Genomic DNA, 16,910 nt, shown 5'->3' on the forward strand with positions numbered 1-16,910 from the left:
CAATTCCTCTCCCATTTTTGATGAACTTTTTAGATTCAGGGGATTACTCTTTGTGAGTACTTTCTATATCCTGGATATTATTCTTTTATATGTGTTGAATGCAAATGTTTTCTTCCACTCAGCAGTCTTTTGGTTTTAGCTTATACTTCTTTTGCCATACAAAGACCTTTGAATTTGATGTATTCCCACATACTAATTTTTTAATATATTTTAAATATACATATTAAATGTGTAGTATGGGAGTTAAGGCACTTGTTTTGCATGTGATTGATTCCATTTTGATTTTTAACACTGCATGATTCCCTCAAACTCTACCAGAAGTTACCTGTACACACCATCAAATGTGTTTCAACCTTAATCTCTCCCCTCAAAAAAGTTCATATTAAAAAAAAGTATTTTTGGTTTTAGAACCTTACATTTCATCTTTTTAATGTTTTTTTTTGGTTTTGGGCCACACCCGGTGAAGTCAGCTCAGGGGTTACTCCTGGTTATGTGCTCAGAAATCATTTCTGACTTGGGGGAACATTCGGGATGATGGGGGATCAAACCACGGTCCATCCTAGGGCAGCACGTGCCAGGCAAATGCCCTACCGCCTACGCCACCACTCTGGCCCCTTACATTTTATCTGATAATAAATCTATAAAATTCTTCGTTTTCAAAGCTAGTACCTGAAATGTTCAACTTACCTCTACTCTTTCTTAAACATTTTTAAATTGTAATTGTATATTTTTATATTATTAACATTTTATTCTATTGGTTTGTAATCAACCCTAATAATTTTTAATTCCTTGACAGTATTTTTTTTTTAGACATAATAATGCCTTATAGCCTTTGTCAGATCTAGGATTTAAGCTGTTCTGTGATCATCCCACATTTTGTAAACATACATATAAATCTCTCATTTAAACACTGTACAAATAAAGCCCCTTTTGATATTTATAGTATTGGGGCCTGAACAGGAGTAGAACACTTGACTTGTATGTGGCTGACCAGGTTCAATCCCTGACAATTCATATGGTCCTCTGAGCACTACCAGGAGTGATCCCTGAATTCTGGCAGAGCCAGGAGTAAGCCCAAAGCAAAATAAAATACAAAACTGATCCCTATAGTCGTATTCTGCTGTACTAGTCAGACTTGAAAGAAACATTTTCAATTTTTTTTCCTTTATTGACCATTCATTCTTTTAACTCATTGCTGTCTGCTGCTTCTTTCACCTTTTTTTTTTTTTTTTTTTTTTTCTGGGGAAAAGGAGCATCATGGAATCAAGGAAAGATGAAAAGCCATGATGCATTCACAAGTACAAAATCATTCCTGGTAACAGGTGATTCTGAAGAGGCATGTGGAGGAACTAGTTGTGTTTTAGATAGATTCTGTTTAGAGGAGCTTAGATTTCATCTCTTCAGATGATAGAATCCATGTAAGGGTTAAAGCAAAGAGGCTGAGTAACTCATACTGTGTTCTCTGTGGATAGTGCTGTCAGCACTTGTAGAAATGGGAATCTAACTGGGAAGTGATTGTGGGCATTATACAATTAGATGAGGAAAGAGAAAAGCTTAGCAGGATTTTCTATAATTATGATTAATTAGTAGAGATTAGTAGGCTTTCCTATAGTTATGTGGGAATATGTATAAAAGGGTTTGTGAATTATAAATATGGAAACAAAAGACACTTTTTGTGTTTGAGGAGTGGTTTTTTTCTTTTTATTAATTAGCATCATGGAATCTTAAGCCTTTTTTTTTGTTTGTTTTTTGGATCACACCTGGTAGTGCTCAGGAGTTACTCCTGGCTCTGCACTCAGAAGTCGCTCCTGGCAGGCCCTGGAGACCTTATGGTATGCCTGGATTAGAACTGGGGTTTGTCCTGTGTACTGGTTGTGTGCTATCGCTCCAGCCTGGAATCTTGTGCCCTTTAAATTAACCTGTTTAAGTTAACTTGTTCTTGTTTTTGTTATTAGGTATTAATTAAATGTAACTGATGTTAATCACATTGTTTAATATGACAATATTCATGTTACCGCACTAGACAGTGTTAGAAATTTTATAATACTGTCAGTTTAATGGCTGTTGCTTGTTCGTTAGTAAATATGGCAGTAAGTCTGATAATCTGATAATACACTACATGTCATGAGAATGATTTTCTGGATGTTTTCTTCTCCAAGTTAATGTCTGCTTGAGTCAGTAAGTCTTTAAGACTATTCTATAAAAGTAAAAGGACTATATGTTAGAATGTGAGTTCTCTGATTTGTGGTTCCTCACAGCTTCTGGGAAATGGCCAATCCCCTTTGGCTATCCTTCATATTAATGGGATATTAATATGAGTCTCTCCCTGGACTATCAGCAAAGACAGTGTTTGGTCATGTACTTTAATATGTATTGAATTCTTCACATTATTGTTTTTATTAATATATTTAAACACCTTGATTACAAATATGATTGTAGTTGGGTTTCAGTCATGTAAAGAACACCTCCCTTTACCAGTGCAACATTCCCATCAACTATCTCCCAAATATCCCTCCTCCACACCCCACCCCTGCCTGTACTCTAGACAGGCTTTTTACTTCCCTCATTCATTCACATTGTTATGATAGTTCTCAATGTAATTATTTCTCTAACTGCACTCATCAGTCTTTGTGGTGAGCTTCATGTCCTGAGCTGGACCTTCCAGTCCTCCTCTCTTTTGTCTCTGAAAATTATTGCAAAAATGTCTTATTTTTCTTAAAACCCATAGATGCATGAGACTATTCTGCATTTACTCTCCCACTCTGACTTATTTCACTCAGTATAATAGAGTCCATGTCCATTCATGTATAGGAAAATTTCATGACTTCATCTCTCCTGACAGCTGCATACTATTCCATTGTGTATATGTACTACAGTTTCTTTAGCCATTTATCTGTTTTGTTTCCAGATTCTGGCTATTGTAAATAGTGCTGCAGTGAATTTAGGTGTGAGGAAAGGATTTTTGTATTGTATTTTGTCTTCACATTATTTTAAATCTAGGCTTTCCAAGCTGTGTTTAGGTGACCAGGGTGCTTGTTCTAAAGAGTCCAGGGATATGAGTCAACACCAGGGCCCAAGAATATGACACTACTTATGGAACCTAGAGTCACTCATTGGCAAGCAGAAGCCAGCAGGATCATACCCAGTAATGCTCAGGTGGCCATATAGTGCTGGGGATGGAACCAGGGTTTAGCTTATCCTAAGCCCTGTTCTTTGAGGCCATGTTTTCTACATCTCTACATTTAATTTGTGGTTTTCTTTTCTTTTTTTTTGTTTTTTGTTTTTTGTTTTTTGCGCCACACCCAATGATGCTCAAGGATTACTCCTGGCTATACACTCATAAATCGCCCCAGCTATGGGTTGCCTGGGATCTAACTGGGGTTTGAACCTAGGTTCTTCCTAGGCTAGCAAGCACAAGGCCTTAAGCCCTGCGCCACCACTCTGGCCCTTGTGATTTTCTTTTTGAATCTTTGTCCTCAACAGTTTTATTATCTCATCAGCATGAATGATGTTATTTAGAAACAATGATTTTGCTCTGAGTGATATGTATTTTGTAACAAAAATATGAATGTGAATTCATTTTCTTTGAAATCTTCTGGGGAAGTTTCTTAACTCTGCTGAAAGAACTGAAATGAAAAAGGTACTATAAAGATCATTAATCAAATATGTTCATTTGGATGATTGTATATGGACTCCATGCATTATGTTGTACATTAGTGTTTAGTTTTCCTTAGTTATGTTTTGTGACTATTTAGAACCGCAGAATATTGAAGTACATGATAAAGAAGATGAAGTCCAAGAATCTATTCAATCTCACCTCCATGAAACAGCACCCACAGAACATGGTATGAATTATAATCTTTTCTGTCACACATTCTAACATAAAAATATTTATATAAAATGACTTTGTTTAAAGTTTGAATGATTTACTTTGTGCTGTTTAATGAACTTGTTGTACCGTTAATAAATAAGTGGTGAAAGTCAGGGAGGTAGTGGGAAAGCATGGGGGAAACACATGTTTAGCATGCTGCAGGCCCTAGGGACCCCAGAGTACTGATGGGGTCACCTAGTCACCATGTGACTAGCTCAAGAACGGAACCCCAAATTCTTCCCTGCCAGGACTTAGCAGACCTAGTTGGGCAGATAAATATAGTAAACATTGACTTCAATGGTCAGTCTGTCAGAAGAGGAAAACACAACCCAAAATGCTGTGGGGTCATTTAGGCTATTGTCAACCTTCAGATATAATTAGCATGCTTGCACAAACAAAGAGAAGTTTTTAATGTCGGGTTATATTATCAGAGAAGAAATAAAAAAAGCTATCTATTCAAGAAAACCTTTTTTTTTAGTTCTTAACATATAAAATTTCTTTTTGAGGTAGAGATTTGGGGCTACTTCTCGTGACAGTCAGGGCTTACTCTTCGAACCATAAGTGATCCAGGGGACTGAACTGGGGTTAGCCTTGTGCAAGGCAAGGGCTTTAATCCCTGCACTATCATTTTAGTCCCTAAAAGTATGTAATGTGAACTTATATTTAAAGAATATTAAAACCAGTATTTAAGATTTTATTATTGTTAATATAAGGCATTCTTTTCGCTCTCTTTTTTTAATTTGGGTGCTTCAAAGCAAACTAGGGGCTTCATACATGCAACATATATTATAATATTCTTTTTTTTTTTGTTTGTTTTGGTTTTGGGTCACATCCTGAATAACCCCTACTCTATGCTCAGAAATCGCTCCTGGCAGGCTCAGAGGACCATATGAGATGCCGGGATTTGAATCACCGTCAGTCCTGGGTTATCTGTGCAAGGCAAATGCCCTACCACTGTGCTATCTCTTCCACCCCCATAATATTATATTCTTATTATAGTCCTGTACTTGAACGATCCCTTATTAAAAGCAGACACTTTAAAATGTAGCTCACAAAAGGAGTTTGAGGGACCGACCAGTTGGTATCCTGGTATTTCTTGATGATTTGAAATTCTAGAGGAAAAAATTTATTGAAAACAAGTCCTCGGGGCTGGAGAGATAGCATGGAGGTAAGGCCTTTGCCTTTCATGCAGGAGGTCATCGGTTCGAATCCCAGCGCCCCATATGGTCCTCTGTGCCTGCCAGGAGCAATTTCTGAGCCTGGAGCCAGAAATAACCCCTGAGCACTGCCAGGTGTGACCCAAAAACCACAAAAAAAAAAAAAAAAGAAAAAAAAAAAAGAAAACAGGTCCTCACCTTTTATTTATGTTTTTTAAATTTTTTTTGTGTATTTTTTGTTTGTTTGTTTGTTTTCGGGCACACCTGTTCGATGCTCAGGGGTTACTCCTGGCTAAGTGTTCAGAAATTGCCCCTGGCTTGGGGGGACCATATGGGACGCCAGGGGATCGAACTGCGGTCCTTCCATGGCTAGCACTTGCAAGGCAGACACCTGACCTCTAGCGCCACCTCGCTGGCCCAATGTCCTCACCTTTTAAATTAAGTTTTAGTTCATGGACAGGTATCTGTCCATTGACTTCAATGGGCATTCTGTCCACCTCTTTCTGTGCCCTGTTAAAAGAACAACTTCCATTTGAATTGTTGTTGCCGCTGTCTGTTAGGATGGTAGGACCCTGTGTTCTTTTAATTCTGTTTTACCAGGTAGGAAACCTATTTCACATGTGTTTTGCATGAGAAAGTGAGCTGGAGCGAATGTGCTGCAGTGAGAGTAAGTGGGAAGGAATGGGGGAACCAAGTGAGTCAAGTTGGGTATTGAGGCTAAGTTTAGTCAGAAGCAAGGGAGAAAGTGGAAAACTGTGGTAGGTACTTCAATGGTTCAGAGTCCTGCTCTCAAGGGAAGAAGATGGAAGGAAGTGGAACACTTTTGATTTTGTTGCAAGCTTTGCCGTTTCCTTCAAAATCACATATACAGACTATTAAATATGTACCTACAGTCCCAGTGAGCTCTTATTGTAATCTCCTGGCTCATTCAAATGAATTCTTATCTTCATGGCATGGCCTAGGGGAGCCCCATACTTTGTTTTTATTTCTGGGATGTGGTTTGGCTTTTGGACCACAACTGGTTGTGCTCAGGGCTTACTCCTGGCTCTGCTTTCAGTGTTCATTTCAGTCAGGGCTTGGGGAACCATATATGGTTCCAGGAATAGAATCTGAGCTGAAAGAGTACCAGGCAAGACTTGACTTATCAACTGTACTATTTCTTTCTATCACTGTACTACCTCAGAACCCCAAACCTCAAAGCAGAATTCTTGATTTCACCCCATTTCACTTCTACCCTAAGTTGCTTAAGTGAACAGCCTTGGACATTCTAATAAACTCCTTGAGATTTCTTGGATTTCAATGCTTTTTCACTCTTACCTCCTTGCCCGTTCATTCTAACAACAAGCATGTTTAGTTGTGCTTCCACACTGTTCTGACTTCAATGTGTCAGCTGTTACCAACGCCTCTTACTGACAACATCCTGTTGGGGGCCGAATTCCATTCTTGTTCTGCCTTGTTTTTTCTCACTGTACATTACCTTCTCCCTGTATTTCTCCCCTTGGTTTTATTGTTTCTGCCCAACTGACCTTGTCTTTCCCTTGTTCTGTTCTCAAACAATTTCTCTGTCATGTTATTCTCTGTCATGATGTCTCTGTGCTAGACATATATTGCACTAGTGCTGCATTTAGCCTATATGTTTGTCCCATCTTTTGTATCTTACCACACTTGCTGTCTTCCTGGCCAAAAATTCATGAGCAGTTGCTGTTATCATTCTTTAATTCATTCCTGGGTATTTGTTCCTTCGGCTTCCTACATTAGCTGTGTGGCCAAGCAAAGCTTGGCTTCACAGTCTTGAAACGTGAAATCATGAAACCTGCTTCATAAGGTCCATAATAATGGCCAATAGCTTGGCAATGCCCAAATGCTAGGAATCAGTCTGAAATTCTAATATATTTTTAAATAATTGCCACTCATGAGTCACTGGAGATATTTTTCCTAAATAATACATCAAATTTCCATTGACTAGCAATCACTGAAAAAAGAAAATTCTGCAGATGTAAAAACCATAAAACTGCACTGAATGATATAACATAAAAAAAAAAGAATGTGGTAAGAAAATAAAACATAGAATTAGTCACAAGAACTAGTTAAAATGGGTTACCTGAGTGCTTAATACTAGACTTTTTATTTTATTTTATTTTATTTTTGGGCCACACCCGGCGTTGCTCAGGAGTTACTCCTGGCTATCTGCTTAGAAATAGCTCCTGGCAGGCGCGGGGGACCATATGGGACACCGGGATTCGAACCAACCACCTTTAGTCCTGGATTGGCTGCTTGCAAGGCAAACGCCACTGTGCTGTCTCTCCAGGCCCAATACTAGACTTCTTGAAATGATAAGCAACAGTAGACTAGGGTTAGTTGAGAAGAAAGAAATTTAATTTTAATTGTTATAAGCAGGGTTACACAACTCAAGAACACTTGTCAGCATTATATGCTGCACTATAAGTCAAACAAAGAAAACTGCTATTTTATGGGGCCCGGAGAGATAGCACAGCGGCGTTTGCCTTGCAAGCAGCCAATCCTGAACCAAAAGTGGTTGGTTTGAATCCCAGTGTTTCATATGGTCCCCCGTGCCTGCCAGGAGCTATTTTTGAGCAGACAGCCAGGAGTAACCCCTGAGCACTGCCGGGTGTGGCCCAAAAACAAAAACAAAAAAAAAGAAGAGTTATACATTTTAGATATTACAGTAGGCTGCTGTGCTAGCTAGTCAAGTTCAGTACCTTTGTTAGTAAAATTAACACAAGACATACTATGTTGGAGGAAGCCATAACAAATTAGTATCAGAAGAGTTTTTTACACCACAACTGTAAGCTAAGAAACACTGGTAGAATATTGTTGTATGTCAGTCATTTACATGAAAAAAAACAAACAGAACAGCTCAATATTCTTTGTGGAAGAAACAATAGGCATTTTTGCAACATGTTAAAACTAAACATAATTAGGTAATCTTATGCAAATAACATAGCATTGAGATGTAGTCTGGTGGTTGGATGATTTTACACTAAAAATTTGACTAAAATCACGTTAGATTGGTGCATGGAACTTTCTATTAATTCTCAGGGCAAGATCATGGGTCATTTTCCTTCTGACCCATTGGAGAGACATATTTATTAACAGTTATGGATTTGCCTAGTCATTAAATGTTTCATTTTCACTTTCTGTGATAATTCATGAATCTAGATGCTAAGCATATTTAGTGGACAAAATATTTGGTGTGTCTATTCTTGGCAAGTTTAGGCTCTAGTGAGAAGAGACCTTCCATGTCTTTCTGCTTGGACAAGTACTTAGAGCAAGAGCAGATGCTTATAGTGGTCGTCCTTATGTTCAGTATAACCAGAGGAGGTGCTGGGACTAGCAGGCAGGAGGGCTACTGTGACCTGTGTTCCCTGTACATTAATCCTTCAAGGAGAAGACCTGTTACAAGAAGAGGATGAGCTAACAAGAGAAATGGAACCAGAAGATAATTTCATCAGAGAGAGTATTCCAGATGACACCTTTGAGATCCCAGAAAGTGAACCCTTTTATGAAGGTAGAACACATTTTTCTTTTTTTATTAATACATTTATTCGAACACTTGGATTACAAATATGATTGTAGTTTGGTTTCAATCATAAAAAAAAGTACACCCCCCTTTATCAGTGCAACCTTCCCACAACCAATGCCCCCTCTCCCTCCTCCTCCACCCCCTGGCTATCTTCGATACAGGTATTCTATTTCTCTCTAAATGCACTCACCAATCTTTATGGTAAGCTTTATTTTTATGGGCTGGTCCTTTCATCTCTATTGTCTCTGGATATAGTTACCATACTGTCTTTTTCTTATGTCCCACAGATGAGTGAGACTGTTCTGTATCTATCTCTCTCCCTCTGACTCATTTTACTCAGTATAATAGTTTCCATGTCCATCCATGTATAGAAAATTTCATGACTTCATCTCCCCTGACAGCTGCATAATATTCCATTGTGTATATGTATCACAGTTTCTTTAGTCATTCATCTGTTGAAGAACATCTGGATTGTTTATTGTAAGTAGCACTGCAGTGAATACAGGTGTGAGGAAGGCATTTTTGTATTGGGTTTTTGGGTTCCTAGGGTATATCCCTAGGAATGGTATAGCTGGATCATATGAGAGCTCAATTTCCAGTTTTTTGGTTTTTTTTTTTTTTTTTGAGGAATCTCCATATTGTTTTCCATAAAAGCTGGACTAATATGGCATTCCCATCAGCAATGAGTGAGAATTCTTTTCTCTGCATCCCCCACCCTCCAGCACTGATTGTTCTTGTTCTTTGTGATGTGTGCCAGTCTCTGTGGCATGAGATGGTACCTCATTATTGTTTTGATTTGCATCTTCCTCATGATTAGTGACGTAAAACATTTTTTCATGTACCTTTTGGCCATCTGTATTTATTCTTTGAGGAGGTGTTTGTTGATTCTCCCCTTTTTTGATGGGGTTAGATTTTTTTTTTTTTTTTGGGTCACAACAGTAGCATTCAGGGGTTTACTCCTGGCTCTATGCTCAGAAATCGCTCCTGGCAGGCTCGGGGGATCATATGGGATGCCGGGATTCTAACCATGACCTTCTGCATGAAAGCAAATGCTTTACCTCCATGCTATCTCTCCGGCCCTAGTTTTTTTTTTTTTTTTGTAAATTCTGTCAGCAGCTTCTATATCTTGGAAGTTAGCCCCTTATCTGATGGGTATTGGGTGAATAGTTTCTTTAATTTTGTGGGTGGCCTTTGTATCCTAGTCATTGTTTCCTTTGAAGTGCAGAAGCTTCTCAGTTTAAAGTAGTCCATTTATTTATTTCTGCTTCCACTTGCTTGGACAGTGGTGTTTTCTCCTTGAGGATGCCTTTAGTTGCAATGTCATGGTATGCTTTACCTACATGTAGAACACAGTTTGTAGCTTAAATAAAAGTCAGAAATTTGTAATTATAATTCTATAAGTATGTACTTTATTTAAAATGGTAATTTTTCTTTTAATCACTCGTAGAATGAATATTCAGCCTTGGACTTTTACCTAGAATATTTGTAAGTTGAAGCTAAGATGCTTCAAATAAATTGAATTAATTTTCCTAATATAATAGGTTTCTCAAATTTGGATAAAAAAATCTTTATTTTTAAAAGTTTTTCTAAGGAAAAAAACACTTTCATGGAAACTTTCAAAATATGTTTATTTCATGTAGAAAATAAAATACGCATATTACTTTTATAGCACAGTCCTTATTAGAGTTTGTTTTTTTTGTTTGTTTGTTTATTTTTGGCTCATACCTGGAGTCCCTCAGGACTTACTCCTGGCTCTGTGCTCAGAAATTTCTCCTGGCACACTCAGGGGGCCATATGGGATGTCAGGGATCAAACTCGCATTCAGCCTGGGTCAGCCATGTGCAAGACAAACCCCTACCACTGTGCTACTAGTCCTGCCCCTAGAGTTCATTTTTTCTAAGGAATTGTTTTAAAAGCAGTAAGGCTCTTGCATGCAGTCAACCTGGGAATGACCTGGTTTTATTCCTGGTATTCCATATGGTCAGCTGTGCCTGCCAGGAGCAATTTCTCAGGAGTAAACCTGAGCACGGCCGGGTATGGACCAACTCCCCTCATGTATATATATATATATATATATATATATATATATATATATATATATATATATATATAGTGTTTAAAAACATAAAAGAAAATGATATACCATAAGCTGTTGTCTTAATGCAAACTTTTATAGTACAGTGGGTAAATTACACTGCTAACTTTCTGGATCTGTCATTGGCAAATGATTTTGTAAACAGTGAGGGATCTGCTAGGCATTATAGATCCTAATCTCACAACAATTAAATTTTGATATTGTAGCACATAAGCAGTCCTACACTGTACTGAAATGAGTAAATATGGCAGTGTTCTATTAAAACTTTCTTTGCAGAATTGGAAGCAGACTCGACCTCATCTTGGCAATGGATCATCATTTGCATAAATCTGTGTCAATATTTTAATTAGGTGCTGGTTATTTAAAAAACTGGTTTAAACGGTTCAATCTATCTATAATTTGCAATAGAACTATTGTTAGAACAATATTAGAACAATAGTTCTAACTAAGTTAGAACTAAATCAGCAATGATTAATAGCTACTATAATAATATTTAGTATATGTTACATAGAAATAAAAGTTAATTTTTGGCATATAGAGAAATAATGTTTCTATTACATAGGTGTTGCATTCATATATTTTGTGCTCTTGTGCTTTTTTCATTTGTTCATTTTTTGTTTTTCGGCCGTACCCAGTGACACTCAGGGATTACTCCTGGCTATGTGCTCAGAAATCGCTCCTGGCATGGGGGACCATATGGGATGCCTCCGTCCTAGACTAGCGCATGCAAGGCAAATGCCTTACTGCTTGTGCCACCGCTCCGGTCCCCATGTGCTATTATGCTCTTATGTGAGCATCAAGTTTTTGAAGTCCTGCTATTGATAAGTTTATTCCTATGTCATTTAGCTTGTCTTATATTGATAGTTCTTACCTAATGATTTATTTTTATTATTTGGTGTTTGGGTCACATCCAGCAGCACTCAGGGGTTACTCCTGGTTCTATGCTCAGAAATCTTTCCTGGCAGGCTCGGGGGACCACATGGGATGCCAGGATTCGAACAACCATCCTTCTGCATGCAAGGCAAAAGTCCTACCTCCATGCTTTCTCTTTGGCCGAGTTCTTTTTTTTTTTTTTTTTTCTATTTTTTTGTTTTGGGGGACCATCCCTGGCAGTGCTCAGGACTTACTGCTGGTTCTGTGCTCAAAAGTCACTGGGCTTAAGGCTCTTGGCAAGGCTTAAGAGACCATATGTGTTGCTGGAGATTGAACCAGGGTTGGGCTTGTTTGTACAAGGTAAAAGCTGCTATAATGTCACTCCCGCCCACGAATTCTTAAACTTCAAGCTATAAGTTTGGTAATTTAACTCGGTTTGAGTCATTTGACTTAAAACATATAAAAATATACAAATAATAGAATTTTAGTATAAAAGGAGTACAAAGAAAGTCTTATTTAAGTTGAGTAGTTAATTTTTAAAGAGCACTAAAGCAATAGAATAGAAAGATATTCAGAAAGGAAAACTTGATGACATCAACATGAAAGTAAAGAAGTACCATTGTATCATGGCCACAAAAGATCTAAACCAGAAGTTCTTAGAAGCTTCAAACTATGAATTGAACTAGAATTGAGATAGGTAGCAGTACTATAAAAATAGGTAATAGATCAAAAGTCTATTAAAGGAAAGAAGACTTAAGCACAGGACCATGATTCAGAGATTAGAACTCTTATGACAGCATCTGCAACAATCTAATTTTATTCAAGAAGTTTTTAATCCACAATGTAATAAATATCACCATGAGAGCTTTTAAAAGCTGACTCACCCTAAGCAAAGAGAATAGATTGTATGTTCAAGGAGTGGGACACCTAAAACAAATAACTGGTCAAACATCAGGTAAAGTACATCTGGGTTCAGCAAAAGTGTATGTAGGCTGTTTATTTTTTGCTGTGTTTCCTCTCTCATCCTGCTTCTCTTTGTATTAGCAGAGTAAGGTAATGATAATGAGCATACATACACAGAGTCTGTGGATATTTTATTGCCACAGCATGTGCCTGAGCTAAGAATTATGTGAATTGGTATGAAAAACAATAATGAGATTCCTCATAAAACAGGAAATTGAGCTCTCATATGATCTTGCTTACCACTCCTAGGGATAGACCCTAGGAATACAAAAACACATTATAAAAATGCCCTCTGCACACCTATATTCATTGCAGTGCTATTTACAATAGCTAGAATCTTGAAACAACCCAGATGCCCAGCAACAGATGAGTGGCTAAAGAAACTGTGGTACATATACACAAAATTTTCTTTCTGATCAGACCATTAATTGGAATATAGATTTCACATAGAGGAGTTGCCTTTAAAAGTACAGGAATTTAAATAGAACCGTTAAATTAAGAATCTTAAGAGTGGTAAGTACCACTTTTGGTCTCAAGGATATATGGTTTAAGATATTAATTCTCGAAAGTCCCAAACTTAAAATGCCTCCTTTTCTTGTCTTCTAGTTGCTTTCTATATATAGTGTCCTTTTGCTTTAGAAAATGGTACATTTAGAAAATAGAATTCATTAGTAAAATGTGAACTGGACAAGAAATAATCTCTTTTCCTGAGCCAACTTTGTAACTATGTGACTGTTTAAATTGTCCTTTCTCTTTATCTCAGATCATGGTGTTTGTCAGTCTGATCAAGAGAATGTTTGAGACATTCCAAAATATATGGTGGCGTTTTCTTTAGTATTCTCTGAATTTTATTTATTTTTTCTTTTTAGCATTCATTTGTTTTGGGGTCTACTCCTGCCTTAGTGTTCAGTGGTTGCTCCTGGTTGTAGGGATCAAACATGTTCCTTCCATATGCAAAGCATGTGCTCCATATCCTTGAGCTAACTTCTTGACCTAAAGTGACATTTCTAAGTGAAGTTTTCATGAAAGATAGTATTTTGCAGTTACTTAGTAGATACTTTTTACATTTCAAGTTATTTGCTTTCAAAATAAAAGAGATCTAGATTTAAAAAATAGATACATGGTATATACGACGTATATTTAAGTATATATTATATGTGTATGTATACATGTATATAAATCATTTGATGAAAGTAATAATGTTGTTTGAATTTTTTTCCCCAAAGCTGAAATTAGTTACCATGTAGACGATGACACAGGTGAGATTTTAATTTAATTTTTTAATTAGAATGACTTTTCCTATAAAAGCATCATAAAAGAAAAAATATAATTATTTATTTAAAATGTATCATAATGTGTAACTAGCAGTCATGCTATCTCATAGAATAGCTTTGTCATAATTATATATATATATATATCTGTGGACATTATATTTGTATTATTCTCAGTGGTGAGACTGAATATCAAAAGAATTGTATATTTTGGGGCTGAAGTGATTGTACAGCGGGCAGGGTGTTTGCCTTGCACAATGCCAACCAGGAATCAATCCCTGGCATCCCATGTGGTCCCATGTGTTCCCCCAGGTCCCCAGGTGTGGTCTCCCCCCCCTCCAGAAAAAAAAAACATTGTATGTCTTGCAGTCTTAAATGACAGAGTTCTTAAAAGATCAGAAGTGTCACATGTCACATGTCGACAGAAGTATGGAACACACTGGAGAAGGACACATCCATCTCCAGAAAGTGCATTTTTATTTTCCCTCCCTTCTGTTGAGTAAAATTTTTCTTTCTGTGCTTGAGGCCTAAGTGATAATATCACTGAGGTTTAGGATCTGTGTTGCTTCAGCGACATGTATCTGTGAATACGGAATCACTTCATTGTCTGAGGATCCCAGGACCATGATAGAAGCTAGGGAAAGCCTGTTCCTGCTGACACTTCATCAGAAGTATGCTTGCACTGTGGGTGGGAGTGTTCTCCCTGTGTCTGCATCTGTATTTATTGTTTTGCTAAATATAATTGAAATTGCAAAAGCGAATGGTGAATATAGCTCTACTCATAGTGGTAAATTTATAAATCCATCAGTGATTAGTACCTTATTGTCCTATGTTTTTGGCCAAAATACATTTAGTTCCATGAATATTTATAAATTTAGTTCCAGGAATAGTTATAAACTTGAGCATTGTTGAGATTTGATTCTGTTGTTATTAGAAATTGTGCTGTTTGTATTTTGGATATCAAAAGTAATTATTTTATGCTAGATATATTTATTACTTACTAGTTTTCCTCCTTTATCTAGCTACACTAGACTATAATCAGGATATGGACGAAGTGATATATGAACAGGAAAATCCAGGTTTGTAGATTTGTTTTTATTGGAAATATGGCCAGAGCCAGTATAACATTGGGTTAATGATTCACTCTGATTTAACCCAAACCCCTGTACTATTCAAACATTTTCAAATGGTTACAGAATTTCTGAAAATATGTGAATATTATGATGGAGATACGATATTATTTTTAAAAAAGGATTTTCTATAAACCATCAATGAGATATTGGTCCTTGAAAATAGATCTTAAAAAATAGATCTTTAAAAATCTTTAAATGATATATCAGATTGGACTAAATCGGAATTATTTTCTTTCCTGTCTTTGTCACTTGTATAGTTCAATGACAGTGATAGAATTTAACTTATGACTATGAAGATCAAAATTAATTTAGGTTTCATTTATTTCCTGTTCTGGGTCCATGCTTGGACACAATGCTTGGGAGTCCACAGAATGCTGGGGATTGTACATAGACTTCTACAAATGAAGCCTGTGTTCCAGCCTCTTGAGCTATCTTACTGGCCCTAGTTTTAGATATTTTAGAATATCTGTGTCTGGTAATGTGTTTCTTTTCAAGTTTGATAAACTTGTTTCTTCTTTGTAGATGTTGGTGAACCATTAGGCACGTATGATGAAAGAAAATACCGCAGTGAAGGTATTAAACAAACAGCGATTTTACATTATAGCTTTATAGTTGGGGCCGGAGAGAAAGCACAGTGGTAAGGGCTTTTGCTTTGCATGTGGCCAACCCGGGACAAACCAGCATTCCGTATGGTTCCCTGAACCTGCCAGGAGTGATTTCTGAGCACAGAGCCAGCAGTAACCCCTGAACACTGCCAGGTTTGACCTGGTCCAAAACCAAAACAACAATAACAAAAAAGCTATATAGTTGTAATGCCATATTAGCATGCATTTTTTTTGTTTCATAGGAGTCATTGAAGTGATTTTAGTATCAGCATGCTATTATTAGATATATTATTATATCTATAATAACGTATCTTTTTATTATACATATTAGATCATTAAGACCCTCTCATGTTTATTAATTTGACCTCCTCTATTGCCACTCCACAACAAAATAGGCTGTTAATTATCTGCACTAGTGTGTCTTGCTTTATGTCTCTTGAGGAATTTTAAGAAAATATTTTATGTACTCTTTCCTTGGATAGCTCTTTGGCAGGCCAGTTGTCATTGACTGTACACACATTAGCATTTTTAAAGAATAGGGTTTCATATTTGAAATAAAAAAATCTTAACTAAAAAAATTAAACTGATGGAATAATTTTTAATTACTTTGGTTTTATTCTCTTTTTTTTTCAGATACTGTAATATACCAAGACTATGATGATCAAGGTTTGAGATTGCTTTTAATTTTATGCTGCCTACTTGTTTTAAAATATACCTTTAAAGCTAGAGAGGTTGTACAGGGGTTCAGGTACTTAAACTATTAGCAACTGACAACCCTGTATTCTTTCCAAGTACCACATGGTCCTCAGCTCCACTGGAACTGACCCTTAAGCAGAGAGCTGGAAATAATGTCTAAATACTTTCAGATGTGACTCCAAGCCCCCAACTAATAAACATAGAAGTACACAACATACATAAAATCTGCTCAAAATTTGTAAAGTATGGAGAATAAGATTATCAGATACAAATGCTATCACTTCAAACACCCAAGTGGTGACAGTTTTCAAACAACTTATGGAGATGTTTATTTCCATGGTGTCATCATTGACTAAATAGTTTCTTGAATATATTGCCTCTTGAAGAAACTTGAGAGAATGTATTGCATGACTTTATAGTCATAGCACTAGTGACCTAATTACACCATGTGCTTAAAAAACATATAGTCACAATCGACTAACACTATTTCTAAAAATCATTCCTGCTCTTAAATGCACATGACTGATCTCCATACAGGACACAGGTGCAAGAAAATTTCCTTCAGGTTTAAAGGCAGCACAGGCAGAGTAGATCTGGCAAATTTACATCATTATATTATATTCATCAGAATTAGGCAGTTTCTAGTTTCTTTAGTTTCTCATGCATTTCTTGTGCCATTTTATTAAATCCTGTCAAATAGGT

General features: G+C 36.8%; 1 protein-coding gene across 1 annotated transcript in view; it reads left to right on the plus strand.

Annotated features, from left to right (window-relative positions):
• The window catches only part of LOC126020481 (aspartyl/asparaginyl beta-hydroxylase-like), a 92,620-nt gene that overhangs the window by 65,745 nt on the left and 9,965 nt on the right, over window positions 1-16,910 (plus strand). Inside the window, exons 6-11 of the mRNA XM_049781962.1 lie at window positions 3,756-3,845; window positions 8,435-8,557; window positions 13,730-13,762; window positions 14,797-14,853; window positions 15,430-15,480; window positions 16,146-16,178. Coding sequence (XP_049637919.1) covers window positions 3,756-3,845; window positions 8,435-8,557; window positions 13,730-13,762; window positions 14,797-14,853; window positions 15,430-15,480; window positions 16,146-16,178 — 387 coding nt within the window. The remainder of the gene's footprint in view (window positions 1-3,755; window positions 3,846-8,434; window positions 8,558-13,729; window positions 13,763-14,796; window positions 14,854-15,429; window positions 15,481-16,145; window positions 16,179-16,910) is intronic.

The sequence above is a fragment of the Suncus etruscus genome, chromosome 10 (assembly GCF_024139225.1).
Source record: "Suncus etruscus isolate mSunEtr1 chromosome 10, mSunEtr1.pri.cur, whole genome shotgun sequence".
In the NCBI taxonomy this organism is placed as follows: Eukaryota; Metazoa; Chordata; class Mammalia; order Eulipotyphla; family Soricidae; genus Suncus; species Suncus etruscus.